The 17,764-nt window shown below is 43.5% G+C and overlaps 1 protein-coding gene across 5 annotated transcripts in view; it reads right to left on the bottom strand.

Annotated features, from left to right (window-relative positions):
* The window catches only part of nisch (nischarin), a 41,774-nt gene extending 26,197 nt beyond the window's left edge, over positions 1–15,577 (bottom strand). For all 5 annotated transcript variants that reach the window (XM_071544882.1, XM_071544883.1, XM_071544884.1 and 2 more), the window contains exons 1-12: positions 15,382–15,577; positions 12,045–12,128; positions 8,821–9,009; positions 6,941–6,989; positions 5,195–5,358; positions 4,810–4,905; positions 4,440–4,535; positions 3,818–3,970; positions 3,324–3,392; positions 3,018–3,203; positions 951–1,079; positions 280–393 (exon numbers count right to left, since the gene is read on the bottom strand). In XM_071544882.1, coding sequence (XP_071400983.1) covers positions 280–393; positions 951–1,079; positions 3,018–3,203; positions 3,324–3,392; positions 3,818–3,970; positions 4,440–4,535; positions 4,810–4,905; positions 5,195–5,358; positions 6,941–6,989; positions 8,821–9,009; positions 12,045–12,128; positions 15,382–15,462 — 1,410 coding nt within the window. In that variant the 5' untranslated portion in view covers positions 15,463–15,577. The remainder of the gene's footprint in view (positions 1–279; positions 394–950; positions 1,080–3,017; positions 3,204–3,323; positions 3,393–3,817; positions 3,971–4,439; positions 4,536–4,809; positions 4,906–5,194; positions 5,359–6,940; positions 6,990–8,820; positions 9,010–12,044; positions 12,129–15,381) is intronic.
* Between the last annotated feature and the right edge of the window lie 2,187 nt (positions 15,578–17,764).

Genomic DNA, 17,764 nt, shown 5'->3' with positions numbered 1-17,764 from the left:
CCTTGAGTCCAAGTGGACGTTTGTGCCAAATTTGAAGAAATGCCCTCAAGGCGTTCCTGAGATATCGCGTTCAGGAGAATGGGACGGACAGACAGACGGACATGCCGGTGTGGAGGCATAAAAATCAAATAATTTCATTTTTAAATAATTTTGTAGCCTAACAAATTGTGCAAAAACTGCAGGGGAGTACAAACCTTTTCACAGCACTGTATAAACACTGTTCTCCCAGCTGTAATAATGTGTATTATCTCTGAAGTAACACAGTGGGACAGTGTGTACCTTCTTCTCGCTGCTGCTCATCCTGTCTTTGACTTCTTTGGCTTTCTGAATGGCTTTCAGCACTTCCACCGTGTCCAGCTCCTTCTCTGTGGTCGCTCTACCGTCCAGGCACACCTGGCACAAGCAGGAGGAAAGGGAATAATGATAATAACCCTTTAACATACAAATGAGCTGGGGATATTATGGGACGCTGATCCAGGTTCATCCCAGTCAGGAGGAAACGTCCCGTGTACGAGGCCTTCAGTAGACCTGGTGATTAGGAATGGGACGGTATATCGAAAATTCAATTTATCGCAATAAACAAATGTGACAATACGCATCGTGGGGCAGAAAAATGAACGGTGATATACATAGAAAAACACTCCTAAACTATTTATATGCAGCAATAATCAATACTTTGCACCAATGGTTTTTCCTGCACTTTCCAGCAGCCTAAAAAACATTTTTCAGTAGTGCAGGGGTTTATCAGGTTTTAAATATTGTAGGTTTATTTTGTAGGTTTGTTTTCACCTATTCTATTGTATGTATGTTGTATTTGTTTTATTCCTCTGTAACTCTGTCTTTAATTCATGTGTGTTTATCTTACCGACTTGTATTTAAGTGTAGTTTCACTGTATATAAAGCACTTGGTAACTCTGATGTGAACACTGATGAAGCTTCTTGCTGCGTACCTCTGCTGCCCGGTCCCAGAACTGGGCCAGGACTTTGGTTCTGTAGTCTGGGATGATGCACATGGGGTTGTTGGACAGACTGAGCTTCTCCAGGCAGGGAAGAGAGCCGATGTTCCTGATCTCCTCCAACTGGAAACACACAAACATTCAATTCAATTCCTCTATTTAAACAGGTAAGTCCCATTGAGATCGAGATCTCGTTTTCAAGAGAGACCTGTGTACACAACAAGAAGAAAACAAAACAAACAAAATTCACGACAAGTTAATTCCAGACAATCCACATGCAGATAAAATAAGAAAACTAAGAGAAACAAGAGCAATCCCTATATAATGCATCATCCAGCAGCACCCTAAACGTCTCTATGGAGACAAGTCGGTCCGATCTGAGTGAGTCCTGAAGCCTGTTCCATCTGTTCGGAGCGTAAAAGGTGAAAGCGGTCTTTCCTGACTCTGTGTTCATACGTGGAATGTCCAGTCTAATGTCAGCCTGTGAACGTGTCTGAAATCCTGTAGCACTGAAACTTAAAAGTGAAGACAAATACAGTGGTAGGTTGCCATGTAAGGCTTTGTAAATAAACAGAAGGCAGTGTTGTTCTCTTCCAGTGGTAAGAGATGGCCATCCTACTTTCTCATAGAGAATACAATGATGTGTTCTGATCGGTTATAAATGTAAGAGCAGTGTGGTAAACAGCATCAAGGGGTTTGAGTGTCAGGGCCCCAGTGTGCATATAGATCACATCTGCATAATCAAGCACTGATAAAAATGTTGCTGCATCCTACTGGAGTTTCTACTAATTTCCTGCGTTCCCTTCCTGTTTTCCATCACTGCAGATGGTTTTCCGGCTTTCGTCAGATATTTGATCGTTCCGAAACAAACACTGTCGAAATATTACAAGTTCCTCCCAGTAAAGAAGATGGTGGTAAATTTAAAACTGGAATTGTGTAAAATCTAGAATCAGAGTCCCCAGTTGTTTTCTCTGCTGTTTGGAATTGAATGGGAGTGAATGAGCCTGATTTTAAAAATATCTTTAATGGTGGTGCGGCATGTAGAAACTGTCAGAATTAACATTAAAGTGATGGAAAATGTAAAAAATAAAATAAAAAATGAGCGCAAAGTATAATCACACTGGAACTGTCCTTTAAGCAGCTGGGAGTGTCTAGAGTCTAGTGACTAAACACCAGCACAAGTCTCTGGTCAGTCAGTCTAGTCTTGTCCTTTTCTATTCTAAACATCTGCTTGGCTGCTGAAACAGTGACAGTGAGGTCCAGGTCAACCAGAGAGTAACTTTTGTTATTTAACCAGGTAAAGTCTCAGTGAGATTTAAAAGACCGGGTCAAGACAGCAGCAATTAAACATACAACATGGAAACAAATCTAAATCATATCAAACACAAATTAAAATCAAGTGCAATACAATTTGGATTAGGAGTAAAAGAACTAACAATTTAGACAGTCACAGTTAAGTCTTTTAAAAGGTTTTTCAAAGTAACCAGTACCTGGTACTTGGGGTGTAACGGTACACAGAAGTCACGGTTCGGTACGAGTTCGGTACAACGGGAAAAAAGCAACAAAAAACCCCAAATGCAGAAGGCTAGGTTTCTTTTCATTTATTTTGAACAGACAGTAGTGCAAGTTACAGTTTGTTCCACCACTTTTAATAAATACTTGAAGCCGTCCTCGTCCGACCCTCCGCTCGCTCTCCATTGCTGTCGTAGTTCACTGGGAACCCCAAATTTTCCCACACAGCTGATTTGAAAGAAGCAGGCGGGTCTTCTAGCTCCTGTGTCTCATGTGCACTCGCCACAGTGTGACTGACTCAGTAGTAGCTTGAGCTAAGCTTAGCATGGCATGTTGCTAACTGTTGTCGGTTTACAGCTTAAGGTTTCCGGGTGGAACTCGCGCTTGTGAAAGTCGGTTCCGCATTACGTTCATCGATCTTCACGCAAACCCGTTTTCTCCGTACGACTGCACGCACCGAACCGCGACGTCCGTACCGCGCTGTTCGGGACGAATACACGTACCGCCACGCCCCGACCTAGTACCCTGACCCAGCTGGGGTGCGTTTACCTGGTCCAGCTGGTTGGAGCTGAGGTCCAGGTTGACCAGGGAGTAGAGCTTGGCGAGGCCGCCGAGCCGCTCCAGCTGGTTGCCGGCCAGGCTGAGGGTTTTGATGTTTCCCAGCCGGGTGTGAGCGGCTTCCAGGAGCCGCAGGCTGTTATAGGACAGATCCACATGGACCAGGTTGTACAGGTACTGCAGGACAAACACACAGGACAAACACATCAGGACTACAGCTACTGCTGTGATAATAATAAATATAAGTTACTTTATCTTCATTTCCTCCGCCAACAGAGCGATTCCAGTGGGACGCACCTGCAGGTTTTCCACAGACGACAGCTGGTTGTGGCTCAGATCCAGAAACTCCACCTGAGGAATCAGTCTCTGCAGAGAGAGAGAGAGAGAGAGAGAGAGAGAGAGAGAGACGGATGTCAGGTAAACTGATATCGTATCGTATTTTAATACGTTTAATTGATCTGATGCAGTTTGACTGATTACCTATCGAAGAGGAACTGATCAATACTACACTGGTTATCTATGGGAAGAAGACCTTAACCTGAAACCTTAACCTGAGAGTTTTAGTGTCCCATGATGCTCTAAATGTTTCAGAGGACAAGAGCAAAATCCTGGAGGAAAAACAAGGATTTTTGTCATGAACCAGTCAAATTTAAAGATATTAAAGATAGATCGTGTGGCAGCAGCTTCAGTCCTAAAGTCCTGGGACTGATCTGGGAAAGCCGATATCAGTCGGACCCTGGTTGATGGACACTGAGCGTCCTGGCAGTGAGACGGGCGGGTGCGTGTCTCACCACCGAGCCGTCGATGGTGCTGATGTGGTTGTGGCTCATGTCCAGCGTGGTCAGGTTCCTCCACACCGGGATGACCGCCGTGACGGGACAGCCAGGCTCCGCCCCCTCCGCCTCCCACTGAGAGAACTCACTGGCCTCCGGGACCAGGATGGACTGGACACAGGACACAACGCAGTACACAAACAGGAAATGTCAAGAGATATTATACTATATACTATAAAAACAGTATACTATAGAAGTTATATACTACAAAAACAGTGTACAGTATAGAAGTTATATACTACAAAAACAGTGTACAGTATAGAAGTTATATACTACAAAATCAGTGTATACTATATAAGTTATATACTACAAAAACAGTGTATACTATATAAGTTATATACTATAAAATCAGTGTACACTATAGAAGTTACATCACCACAAGCTTCTCTTTTGCTTTTAAAGTAAGACATGCCTTGTTTCTAAAGTAAAGTTTCATCTTTCTTGCTAATTGCTCTATATGGATTTTGAAAGACAACTGTTCATCAGGATGGAAACCTGTCAGGTATCTGTCAGACGAAACCTAACACTGAGATGAACTGTACCTACTGTTCATCTACAGTGTGTATTATATTAAGTGTACCATCATGGTGTCAGTAGACTGGTGGAGGCTGAGAGTCGCCAGGCTGGATCTCAGAGACGGCAGACCCTGGATCTGCTGAGAACTGCACTCGCTGATCTGTTCATAAACAACAAGAGAGAGAGACAGGTTCAGACAGACAGACAGAGAGAGGGGGGGGGGGGGGGGGGAGAGAGGGAGAGAGGGGGGGAGGGGGAGAGAGAGAGAGAGGGAGAGAGGGAGAGAGAGACCGAGAGACAGAAAGAGAGAGAGAGAGAGAGAGAGAGAGAGACAGAGAGAGAGAGAGGGATACTACTTAGTATTTTGAGGTCAGACAGACAGACAGACAGGCAGACAGACAGGCAGACAGACAGGCAGGCAGACAGACAGTCACCTCTATTTGTAGCAGTGACTTGAAGACAGACAGGTCAAAGGGGAGGCTGGTCTCCTGGATGTTACTGGTTCCTACTGGACCTCTGGTTCCTGAGATCTGACCAACACACAGCAGACAACCCAGTAAGAAGACTGCTAATAATAATAACAATAATAATAATATTAATAATAATAATAATATCAATAGCTAGTAATATAAATAGATAATAAGTACAGTACATTTGGCTCAGAGCAGAAAGTATTCTTCATGTAAAAACAAAGCAAATAACACACATTGAAGTGTGCAATAAACTGTTTTTTTGGATGATGGAGAGTGAAGTTTTCCCCAGGAAAACACTACTACTACTAGTACTACTGCTCCTCCTCCTCCTCCTCCTCCTCCTGACCTTGAGGTAGCGCAGGCGGCAGGTGAAGTCCAGGATGTGTCCCAGGTCGGTCTTGGCGTCTCCGGTGCAGCAGGTGGGTTTGGCGAGGCGGAGCTGCTGGGAGACGGAGAACAGCTGCAGAGGACTCAGAGAAAAGACTTCTCCAGCCAGCAGGAGCTGCTCACCTGAACACAGGAGAACATCATCAGACCACCAGATACTGCTCTATCAGCTCCATGTTGTTCTGCTGTCAGGAACATGAATGGTGATATCAGCTCCATGTTGTTCTGCTGTCAGGAACATGAATGGTGATATCAGCTCCATGTTATTCTGCTGTCAGGAACATGAATGGTGATATCAGCTCCATGTTATTCTGCTGTCAGGAACATGAATGGTGATATCAGCTCCATGTTATTCTGCTGTCAGGAACATGAATGGTGATATCAGCTCCATGTTATTCTGCTGTAGTAATCACTAATGAGACTCTTGACCATCACAGTTTCACAAGCTCTCCATCCAAATTATATTATTGTCACTTTGTAACGACATTTTTAAATTGTTGTTTACATTCTAGCAGCCAATGGCATCGCTGGAAAGATTTGAGTCTCAGAAATAAACAGAATTCTGCACAACTTTTATTGATTACATCGTATTCTTGTTGTATTGATCCTGAACCTTCCTGAAGCGGCTAGAGCGGTTAGCCAGGTAGTTTGCCGACTTCCTTCCTCACTCTCTGATGTATCATCTGGTGTTTCCCGTGAAGGACAAAACTAGCGATGGACCGTGCATAAAGGCTAACAGCTAAGCTAACCGTTCCTACAGAGAAGTCTCACCTGTCACCAGTCTCACTTTGACTGATCTTTCTCCTGCTGAAGGTCACATGTCCCACAATGACAAGTGAAGAGGCAGGCAGCAAGTTTACTGGTTTAACAAGTTTAACAGGTTTACTCGCTCGCTTCATCGATTCGGCCATTACAAGATTTTTTTTTTTCCAGGAGTGGGAGGGGGAGAGCGGCGCTTTTAAACAGCGAAGGAGGAGACAAGCTAGTTTTAAAAACTGTGCCTCAGCCCACCCAAGGTTTCTTCCAAGTTTTCCTACTAAGGTTTCTCTTGGGAGTTTTTCCTTGTGTGCATCAGGGTCTAAGGCTGGGGTGCCGGGTAGGTTCGGCTGTAGAACAGGTAGATTGTTTGTCTTGCTAAATCTGCTCTTGTCTACCTTGCCGTGTTTTTCGCTATGCTTGTCCTGTATGTTTTTGTTCACCACTGATTGTGTTCAGTTAGATCTAGCTAGGCTCATTCTCTGTAAAGTCCTCTGAGACATGCTTGTGATAAAGGGCAGTATAAATAAACAAACTTGAACTTGAACACAGCTGAATGTTGGTTTATATCATTACGTCTCAGTGAATCTCCACATAGCACACATTAGCTTCAGGATTGGTTACAGGGTCTGAAATCGCTCACTGCAGGTTTAAGAGTCAGTACCAGCTGCAGTACTACAAGCTGCAGTACCAGCTGCAGTACCAGTTGCAGTACTACAAGCTGCAGTACTACCAGCTGCAGTTCACACTGGTCTCAGTGAATCTCCACATAGTACACATTAGCTTCAGGATTGGTTTCAGGGTCTGAAATCGAGTCAGGGTTCTTGCTGCTGGGAGACAGAAGACAGACTGAAGACAGACCGCTTCAAGTCTTCTCTCATTAACTATTAACAGAGTTAACAATCAAATGGGGGGGGGTCAAAGGTCAAAGGTCAGGGAGGAAGCAAACCTTTATGGAACAGCTCCTCTGCCAGCGCTGCCGTGATGCCGTTGATCTCCTGAGAGAGAGACAGTCAGTTTAACATTTACATTCACTGAAACATAACTGAAATAACAGTCAGGTTCTTGGACTCAGTTATATTAAATAATAATAATTAATAATTGATGACATTTTTATATTATTTTTATTTCTACAGAGTTGAGTTCAGTTTTGAACACTTTGAGTCGCCGCTTTTAACCGTCGAGTCGTCCAGATTATTCCCACATGATGTGAACGCGGCGTCGCCTGCAGGGTCCAGAGGGAGGTTCCCATTGGCTCGCCCACCTGGGACAGACCAACCGATGACAAGCTCAGGAGCGCGCTCAGACACCTCCAGCACACAAACACACTGTGGAAAACATGATTTCCACAGTTTGCCACAGTTTTCTCTCGGATCTGCAGCGGTCAGCGGTTCGCCGCGTCGCGTCACATGGGAAACTTTTTTTTAACGGGTGTGGACACCGGCGGCCCGAGGCTTCGCTCCACACTGGACCGCTTGTTGTCACGATGCCGTCATGTGACCACGCCGCCATGTGACCACGCCGCCATGTGACCACGCCGACTGACTTTCACTACTGGCAGCAGCAGCCAGGAGGTTGAAGCGGTTTAAGAAATGTGACTTTGGTAGTTTGTGGTAATGCCGACTTTCTCCAAGTTATACAGAATGTCCGTACGCAAATTTGTTCATTCAAATTTTCCCCGATCTAATGTAGGTTTGTGCGCGTTTGACAAAGAAATCCAGTCCGCTGTCTTCACTTGCATGATGCTTTAATGCAACATTTCTGTCAATAAGACCATCAAGCAAACCTGATTGTCTTTCTCAGTATCTACCTTTTTGTTTTTTGTCCTTCACACCTGTCACACAAATACCTTTGGGTGTGTAAAAAATATTTTTTCTTTGTTGATTTTGTCTAAAATGTCAGCTAAATAAATGTCCTGACCGATCCTTCTTTCTATTTTAAGGTGGACTTGCCCTTTAACTGATAAGCTTGTCTTATTGACTCTCCCAGGAATAACAGTCAGCAGAGATTACTAATCAATAAAACAATAAATCTAATCAGAATGACCACTGTGAACGCTGTCAGAGCCAATCAGATCAGAGGAAATCCAGACTGTCCTCGTCAGACTGACCCTCTTGATTATATCGTTCATACACACTCCACTCCTTACACACTCAGCACCTTGAAGTACTAGCAGTTTAAGTACCAGCAGGTTGAAGTAGCAGAACTACCAGCTGCACTAACGATTGGAGTACCAGCAGTTGCAAAGCTGTATGTTTTAATTACACTGTAAAAACCCAACTAGGGACAAGAGCTGAAAATTAGCAATAGCTATAAACTCTCTGTGCAGCTCATCAGTTTCATGCTCTGTATTAGAACTATGTTAAATTGCATCGTCCCTATCAAATAAAATTCAAATAAGTAAATACCAGCTGAAGTACCATCAGCTGCAGTACTACCAGCTGCAGTACCACCAGCTGCAGTACTACCAGCTGCAGTACTACCAGCTGCAGTACCACCAGCTGCAGTACTACCAGCTGCAGTACCATCAGCTGCAGTACCACCAGCTGCAGTACCACCAGCTGCAGTACCAGCTGCAGTACCAGCTGCAGTACTACCAGCTGCAGTACCACCAGCTGCAGTACCAGCTGCAGTACCAGCTGCAGTGCTACCAGTTGCAGTACCAGCTGCAGTACTAGTTGCAGTACCAGTTGCAGTACCAGCTGCAGTGCTACCAGTTGCAGTACCAGTTGCAGTACCAGTTGCAGTACCAGTTGCAGTACCAGCTGCAGTGCTACCAGTTGCAGTACCAGTTGCAGTACCAGTTGCAGTACCAGTTGCAGTACTCACGTAGAGGTGGAAGTGCAGGAAGCATGCGAGTGGGGGGGGCGTGGGCGCGCTGCAGGGGAAGTGCAGCAGCAGCGTCTGCAGGTAGAGCTGCAGCTCCTTCTGCCGCCGCTCCACCAGGCTGCGAGAGTTTTTACCCAGAAGCTTCTTGGGGGGAAGAAGACGCCGCTCCACCTTCCTCTCTGCCGCCAGCTGACGAGACACACAGGACAACACAGTACTTTAATACAGGAGACACAGTACTTTAATACAGGAGACACAGTACTTTAATACAGGAGACACAGTACTTTAATACAGGAGACACAGTACTTTAATACAGGAGACACACAGGTGTCATATTTAGAATTTTCTCTTATGTACAAACAATATTTACGAGTGGTCCAGGCCTGTCGTACGAGTCCAGACCTGTCGTACGAGTCCTGACCTGTCGTACGAGTCCTGACCTGTCTACGAGTCCAGACCTGTCGTACGAGTCCAGACCTGTCGTACGAGTCCAGACCTGTCGTACGAGTCCTGACCTGTCTACGAGTCCAGACCTGTCGTACGAGTCCTGACCTGTCGTACGAGTCCAGACCTGTCGTACGAGTCCAGACCTGTCGTACGAGTCCAGACCTGTCGTACGAGTCCTGACCTGTCTACGAGTCCAGACCTGTCGTACGAGTCCAGACCTGTCGTACGAGTCCTGACCTGTCTACGAGTCCAGACCTGTCGTACGAGTCCTGACCTGTCGTACGAGTCCTGACCTGTCGTACGAGTCCAGACCTGTCGTACGAGTCCAGACCTGTCGTACGAGTCCAGACCTGTCGTACGAGTTCAGACCTGTCGTACCAGTCCTGACCTGTCGTACCAGTCCTGACCTGTCGTACCAGTCCTGACCTGTCGTACGAGTCCTGACCTGTCGTACGAGTCCAGACCTGTCGTACGAGTCCAGACCTGTCGTACGAGTTCAGACCTGTCGTACGAGTCCTGACCTGTCGTACCAGTCCTGACCTGTCGTACCAGTCCTGACCTGTCGTACCAGTCCTGACCTGTCGTACGAGTCCAGATCTGTCGTACCAGTCCTGACCTGTCGTACGAGTCCAGACCTGTCGTACGAGTCCTGACCTGTCGTACGAGTCCTGACCTGTCGTACGAGTCCTGACCTGTCTACGAGTCCAGATCTGTCGTACCAGTCCTGACCTGTCGTACGAGTCCAGATCTGTCGTACCAGTCCAGACCTGTCGTACGAGTCCAGATCTGTCGTACCAGTCCAGACCTGTCGTACGAGTCCAGATCTGTCGTACCAGTCCAGACCTGTCGTACGAGTCACGTACAATCAGCCTGCCGTTCTCCTTTGATCGCACTTCTGATGCTAATAAGTATTATATGTTTTCGTTGACTTATCTCTGATAGCAGGACTTCAGTCTCTTCAGTCTGTAGATTCATTTTCATGAATGAAGCTTCCCGACAAATGGGCCGGTGTAAGAAATAAAATGAATACTGTGTTTATTATATGAATAACACACTCTGTTCTTTTGTTCTTTGTTCTCAGAGTAGAGTGTCTTTTTTTCTCTACATACCATGGTGAGGTAATCAGTGCATGTGAGCGTGCACGTGTGCTATATATGGTTATGAAATGATTTTGAGTGTTCTTATAGGCGAATAACTGTTTATGCTATTCATACATGTGTTTTTGGCTTTGAGTCAAGAAATCTGAACCGTGGGTTTGGCTTTATGCCGAGATTTATGTTGTTGTTTACTCAGGTCTATATAAGTGAATCCTCTCCACTCCTTTCTTTGTCACTTCTTTGTTGCTTGTCTGGAACACTGAACTGAACCATGCCTGTCTGAATAAAGGATCCACAGAAGACTCTTGAACCTTTGCTCATTCATTTTGACCCACAAGGGTGAAGCTTATTTTTCCCCTACACCGGACACCTAACCTTATATAGCATTATTGAGGCGTCAATTGTGCTAATTCACAATTCTCGTGAACGCGCGTTCACTCAGAACAGGTGCCATTCATCATGTTTATGCAGGTCATTTATGAAGATACGAGCACTTGGTGACTCTGAGTGAGAGTCCAGCTCACGGAAAAAGTACGAGAAATTTAAAACGAGAATACAAAAATATTCTTGCAAGAGGCCCAGTGACAGTCAATATAACATGTTTCAAACAAGACTTTCATCAGTCTGTTGATCAGCACTTCAACACCGACCAATTAGTAAAACTGCTGGCGCATCGGGAAGCCTGTATGAACAGAGCTGATGAACAAGAGTAGATGGTCATGATGTCATCATGTCTGTCCCATCAGTGACCCGACAAACCTGTTAGATCCAGAATGCTGTTTGTGTGTGTGAACGTCCAGTGGGAATGAAATAAACTGAATCACGATATGAGGCTGTGAAGAGCTGTAATTGGTTGATTATTCTGCTGATGGACCTCAATCATCACTGCTGCACTGTTGCATTTGTCTGTTGCCAAATACAGAATCTTAACATGATCACTTTCATTTCTGCTGATAAAGTGTTATTGAGTTGAGCGGGAGACGTGAGCGCATCCAAAAACACTCTCAATCCATTTCTCCACGTTCATTTTCCAGCATCTCTCTGAGCCTTACCAAGAACAGGCCGTTTCTGTCTCCGTGTCTTTAAGGCTCATTAATATTAACGACCCCTCCGTTCCGATCGGCTAACCGTTTCCAGAGTGAAACGTGAGACTCCGCGGCCCGGCGGCTACAGGTAGGGAAAACTCTCCGTAATAAACTATGACAACCGCTCAATCGCTTTGAAAAAAACACTTTGTTAGTCTATTATTTCTTACAAAAATGATAATGAGCGAACCTTTGTGACGTCACAAAGTTACGGAAGTCCAAACGGCTCGTTTAGAGGCTCGCTGCACTAATATGGATTGTGTGGATTTAGTTTTGATACTTTCACCATGTTTAGATAGACCATCCAACTCCTTTATCACCACAGAGGAGAGGGGAGTCCTGCTTTACATGATGTGGAGCTTTAAGAAACTCCTCAGCTCCTGTCCACTCAGCAGTTTTCACCTTAGGAGCTCTCTTAAGGGTTAAGATGCTTTGTGAATAGCTTTTATCTTTACTAGGATTTAATCTTACTATTAAGGGGAAATTCTTGGAAAATGTCATTCAGGTGACATTCTAAGAATTTTCTCAGCATGTCACCTTGAGGACCGGCTCTCAGCAGCAGGAGGCTCTGTGAGTCCGGCTCCTGGTCTCTCACCTTCTCATGCAGGTCGTGGAAGTCGCTGTAGCGGTGCTTCACGGTCCAGCTGTGCTCTCCGTCCGTCACCTCGATGATGTAGACCTGAAACACAGCAGAGAGACCCAAACTGACCCAAACTGGTTTTCCCTCACTGTCTCTGTTGTCAGCATCGCAGTGAGAGCGGCTGCAGTGGCTCCGCCTCCTCTCACCTGGTCAGTCAGTCACCTGGTTTGGTTTCAACTGGTTACAGTGACCTGTTAAGATGGCTGGTTGCTGGTTGCTGGTTGCTGGGTGTGCTGTGGCTCAGTGGCCTCAGGTCAACCCCCCAGAGGTGTGACCGAGTCAACTTTGCTCGAGTCCCAAGTCAATCTCAAGTCTCAAGTCCCAAGTCTAAATGTAGAACAGCAAGTCAAGTCAGAACAAATCAAGAGTCAAGAGAGTATCAATCATCAAAATTCAATCATTCCATACAAATTCAGAAAACAGAATTTAAATTCAGTCGTCTGCTGGAACAAATCTCATCACTTTCAATCTAAGTCATTTACACAAACACAAGATCTCAAGTCAAGACTTTAGAAACCTTTTCAAGTCATCAGAGTACAAGTCAGAGTCAAGTCCCAAGTCACCAGAAACCAAGTCAAGTCAAGTCCCAAGTCACCAGAACATGTAACTGCTTTCACTTCTGGTTTTCAGACTCGCACTGCATTGTGGGAACATTTTAATGTTAACATCAGCACTTGCTGCGATCAGATCATCGTTTGTTTCCTGTATCAGCAGCAAGCTGCTGCTGCTCAGTTAAATATTCTGTTCACTGCTTTACTGATGGAAACAGACGGAGCTGAAACGTTAGATAATCGTTTCCTGTCCTGACTGAGCAGAAAGGTTATCACAGGAAACTGAAACTAGGTGTTAAAAACACTGTTGTCAACTGAAATACAAATAAAACTGGACTTTGTGAAAAAAAATTAAACTTAACACATACTATCTTGTCTACTTGTAAAACTAGTTCAATTAGAAAATAAAAATGTATAATGCAAATGTTTTCATTTTTTGTCTTTTTCCCGAATAAAGTGATATTTTATTTGTTTAGGTGCAGGGTAAAAAAAGAATGAATCTGGTCAGACTTTAAAGCTGCACTAAGCGATTTGTTCTGACCACTAGAGGGCGACAGAAACCACAAAGCATTTTGTAAACACACAGCAAAGCTGCTGGGCTACGGAAGCCCTTAAGGACAAACCGTGCATAAAGGCTAACGGCTAAAATAAACGTTCCTACAGAGAAGTCTCACCTGTTACCAGTCTCACTTTGACTGATCTTTCTCCTGCTGAAGGTCACATGTCCCACAATGACAAGTGAAGAGGCAGGTAGCAAGTTCACTAGTTTACAAGTTTAACAGGTTTAACAAGTTTAACAAGTTTAACAAGTTTAACAAGTTTAACAAGTTTACAAGTTTACTCGCTCGCTTCATCGAGTCGCCATGACTCGGCCGACTGACAACAAGCTTTAGGAAAGAGGAGAAAACAACAACAAGCTGCTGCTGTGTTGTTGTTGTTTACATCATCACGTCTCACGGAAATCTCCACGCAGCACGTAGGGCCGGGCGATAATTCAATATTATCGTTTATCGTCTTTCAGTGGAATCATATCGTGATGATATGAAGATATTTTGATATTGTGAAACAATTCTGCTGTCTAAATTGATGATGACAAGGAATTTCTATTTAAAAACTGACAAATTCAGGTATGAACATTTTTATGGAATATTTTTTGGAAATTGCAGTATAGTTTGACATCACACCCTAACATTGCCATTCAGTTCAATGGGATGAACATTCATTTGATTGACGTGATTTTGCATATGTAAGCCATATTGTGATATATATCGATATCAAACATTATCCTTAATAATAATGATTATCGTGATATTGATTTCAACCATATCGCCCAGCCCTAAGTACATGCTAGCTTCAGGACTGGTTACAGGGTTTAATTTGGGCTAATTTTACTGAACGCTAATTGAAAAGCTGACGTAAATAAATTTTAAAAAGAATTTACAATTGTCTGTCTAACACAATACCGTTGCAAACACTTGGAAATTACCTGAACTTCTATCATTACACCTTTAAAACATACTTTCCCGACCAAAATAACACCACAACTAGAACTGACACTAAATCAAAACTAAAACAAATGGCACACTGGAAACTAACTAAAACAAAACTGAAATCAAATTAAAAATTGAAAATTATCTAAAAAAACCAAAAAAAACAAAGCCTGACCCAAACTCATTGGTCACAGCGTTACAGACAGCAGCCAGGAGGGATTTAGTCACATGAAAATGAAATATCATCCAATAATGAAGGTGAGAGTTGGACTGCTGTCATTTATCTAGACCAGTGATTCTCAAATTTTTTCATATAAAGGACGTCTAATTTAGTACATATTTGTTCCATGGACCCCATTTAATGAGATTTTGTCTCTTGTACCCAAATCTGAGAATATTTGTATTGTTGGATATGATTTTGTCCATTGTAGGTAGAGAGATAACAGTGAAACTATGATTAAAACAGTCATTCTTCCACATTATTTAATTGTGTTAATTAAATAATGGTGATGTTTAACAATTCATCAATTTGCAGGGGACCCCCTGGAACCCCCTCAAGGACCCCTGGGGGTCCCCGGACCACACGTTGAGAACCACTGATCTAGACTGACGAGAAAATACTGCAAATAATATAATATATAAAGTCTTAATTTGATCCCTGAAATTATTTTCTTCATTACCTAACGACCCGTTAAAATGAACACTGCTTTAAAACGTAAGTGTTAGTATCATGGGTTTATAAGGAATCTATTCATGGAGACACTAGTAATTAACCTTTTGTGTCTGGTTTATTAATGGGTTATTAACGAGTTATTAATTAAGTTCCTGTCTCCCTGATTTTTTTCATTACATTATAAAGTAAGGAGTGTTTAAGGGGTTTCGATGATGTTTCGTCCATTAACAGCCGAACTCCCGTAACTCATTTTGAGGGTATTTTGCATGAATTAAGGGGTGAATTCATAAAACATTCATAAAAGTCAGTTATTTAAAGGGATTAGAGATAACGTTAGCGCGGTTAGCATCAACCTGAACTGTTAGAGACACGTTAGCAGTTAGCAGTTAGCTTGTGCTTCATCCCATCAGGTCACAAAGCGATAAAACACGACAGCTAACACGGAGCCGTTTGACAGCTGCACGCTTCAGAAATTCGTTGTTACTAATCTGCATTTCTCCAACGTTTACCTCACTGTCAGCTTGATAAAAACGAAGCTAGGCTAAAGGCTAAAGCTAGCTAAACCGACCCGGACGTACCGTGTAGTTTTCCACCAGCTCCGACCCGACAACACACACTCTCCTCTCGGACGCCTCCTCCGGGAAAGAGCCGGGGTCCATCTTGAAAGCGAGACAAGAAGCTGCTGTGTGTTATGAAATTTAAAAAAACGCGATTAAAAAGTATATTTGACGGTTTTCAGTGACGTGCTGCGGTTCTTCTCTGCCAGCCGCCTCCCGCCGCCATGTTTGTTGTGATGCCGCAGCAGCTGACCGCTTCAAAGCTCCAAAACTTTATTCACAGCAGCTCCGCGACAAAGCTTTATTCAACACGTATTTTATTGATCTGACAGATGAACACTGAACGAGGAATAAGCTCAAATAAGACAAAATCAACAACAGCTTCCAACAAGGCGTGCTGCAGTTTTTGCCATAGATATATAAACGTTTATATATCTAACGTTTATATATCTATGGTTTTTGCAATACACAACTTTATTTATTTTTTAATTTATTGCCTTGTCGTATCGCTGTACTTCGTTTTACTTTTTGTCTTAACTGTTTTTTCTACCTGACTTATTTTACTGTACTGACTGAAATAAAAAGGCGTTATATAGTTGTTTTTTTCTTTTATTATTATTATTATTATTATTATTATGTTGCTTTAATATATATTTTTTATTATATCCCTCATTATTTGTCTATCTGTATGTTATAAAACTTCAATTCAATAAAATATAAATCATAAAAAAAAAACAGCTTCCGTGTCAGCGCAGAAAGAAAGAATATAAAAACAACTCAGTGTTTTTAACGGACTTTGTCATAAACGTTATTTTTTAACATTAGCTAGTTGATTTGTAAGAAGATTTAGTCTCGAAGACATTTAACAACAGTTCATTAACCTTTATTCAGATCACTTCAGTAACAGCAGCGGGGGGAGGGAAGCAGTGATGCTGCGTTCAGGTGCGCCTCGTAAACTCCTGCCGCCCAGGTCTTAAGTGGGACTTTGCTGCTCGTTCAGTTTCTTTGGGCGGGTGACATTAACACGTGATCTGCAAAAAATAAAAACAGAAACACAGAACTATCAGTGACGTGTCCAGGCCGTTTTGACTGGGGGGGCCGAGGTGGGGCACAGACTCAAGCCAGGGTGGCACTGAGTGCGGCATTTAGGACCTGACCTGGGATGAAGGCAGGTCCCAGGTCAGACTTCTGAATTCTGACTTTAAACTCACAATTCTGACTTTATTGTCAGAAATCTGACAAGGCCAAGGTTGAAAACAACCAGAATTATCAGGCATCACTGTCAACTGTATGCATGTAAAAAAATGTAAGCTACTAACAAACATGACTTCTTGGCTTTATCTTCAGGTGCTGCGTTCTGTTTGGTCAGAAAGTTTTTTTTTCACATTGATCCCTAATCTGCTCTTCTCTTTGCTCTCCTTGGCGTGTTTCTTGGAACTCAAGGAGCAAAAAGAAATGAACTGGCTTGATGGTCCCGCCTCTAACATGGCCATCAGCCAGTCATAATTTTGGGGTGGCACCTGGGGTGGCCAATCAGATTTCAGGGGTGGCCAGTGCCACCCCCTAGACACGCCCCTGAGAACTATTCATCGGGCTGGGCGGTATTGACAAAATCAAATATCACAATATTTTACACCGAATACCTCAATATTGATAATGTGACGATGTTTTGGGGATGAGTATTCATGCTTTTATAAGATATTTACACACAATTCGTAATGACCATTAGTAATCAGTAATGTGTAATCAGTAATAGTAATGTGGGCCAGTCATTGTTCATTTCACTCAGCCAGAACCGGCTCTGAGTTCAGAAAGTTGTGTCACTTCACTGTAACTCCTTTAGGACCAGGAAGAAGTGACATTTAAGTTATTTCACAATATTACCATAACCAATATCCCGGACGATATCCAGTCTCACATCACGATATGGATATTGTACGATATATCGCCCAGCTCTAAATATTCACATAGAGAACCAAACAGTTCACAGTCACACTCACATCACTGTAACTGTTACTGTTGGTTATCACACCACAGCTGAGCAGCTCCAACAGAGACAGAATGAAACCAAAATGTCTTCCAGTCTCCAGTCTTCCAGCTCGGTCGCTGAGCTCAATATTTCCCACGGAACCTGAAGGCAGCATCAGATTTGTGAAATGTCCGACAGTTCTGAGTGCTGCTGCTGGTGTGTGTGTGTGTGTGTGTGTGTGTGTGTGTGTGTGTGTGTGTGTGTGTGTGTGTGTGTGTGTGTGTGTGTGTGTGTGGGAGGCTCTACGGCCGCTTTGAAACAACAACGCCTTTCTTTCTCATTTCTTTCTTTCTTTCTTTCTTTCTTTCTTTCTTTCTCTCTGTCAGTTAGATGCGTTTAAAAGTCATTCGCCTCGTATGAAAGCGTTCAAACCGA

Source organism: Centroberyx affinis, unplaced genomic scaffold, assembly GCF_046629955.1.
Source record: "Centroberyx affinis isolate AG114_WGS23_722 - 3 ecotype Tasmania unplaced genomic scaffold, CSIRO-AGI_Caff_v1 ptg004731l_1, whole genome shotgun sequence".
Lineage (NCBI taxonomy): Eukaryota > Metazoa > Chordata > Actinopteri > Beryciformes > Berycidae > Centroberyx > Centroberyx affinis.
The sequence above is the reverse complement of the archived record's forward strand: the minus strand, read 5'-3'. Positions and strand labels throughout refer to the sequence as shown.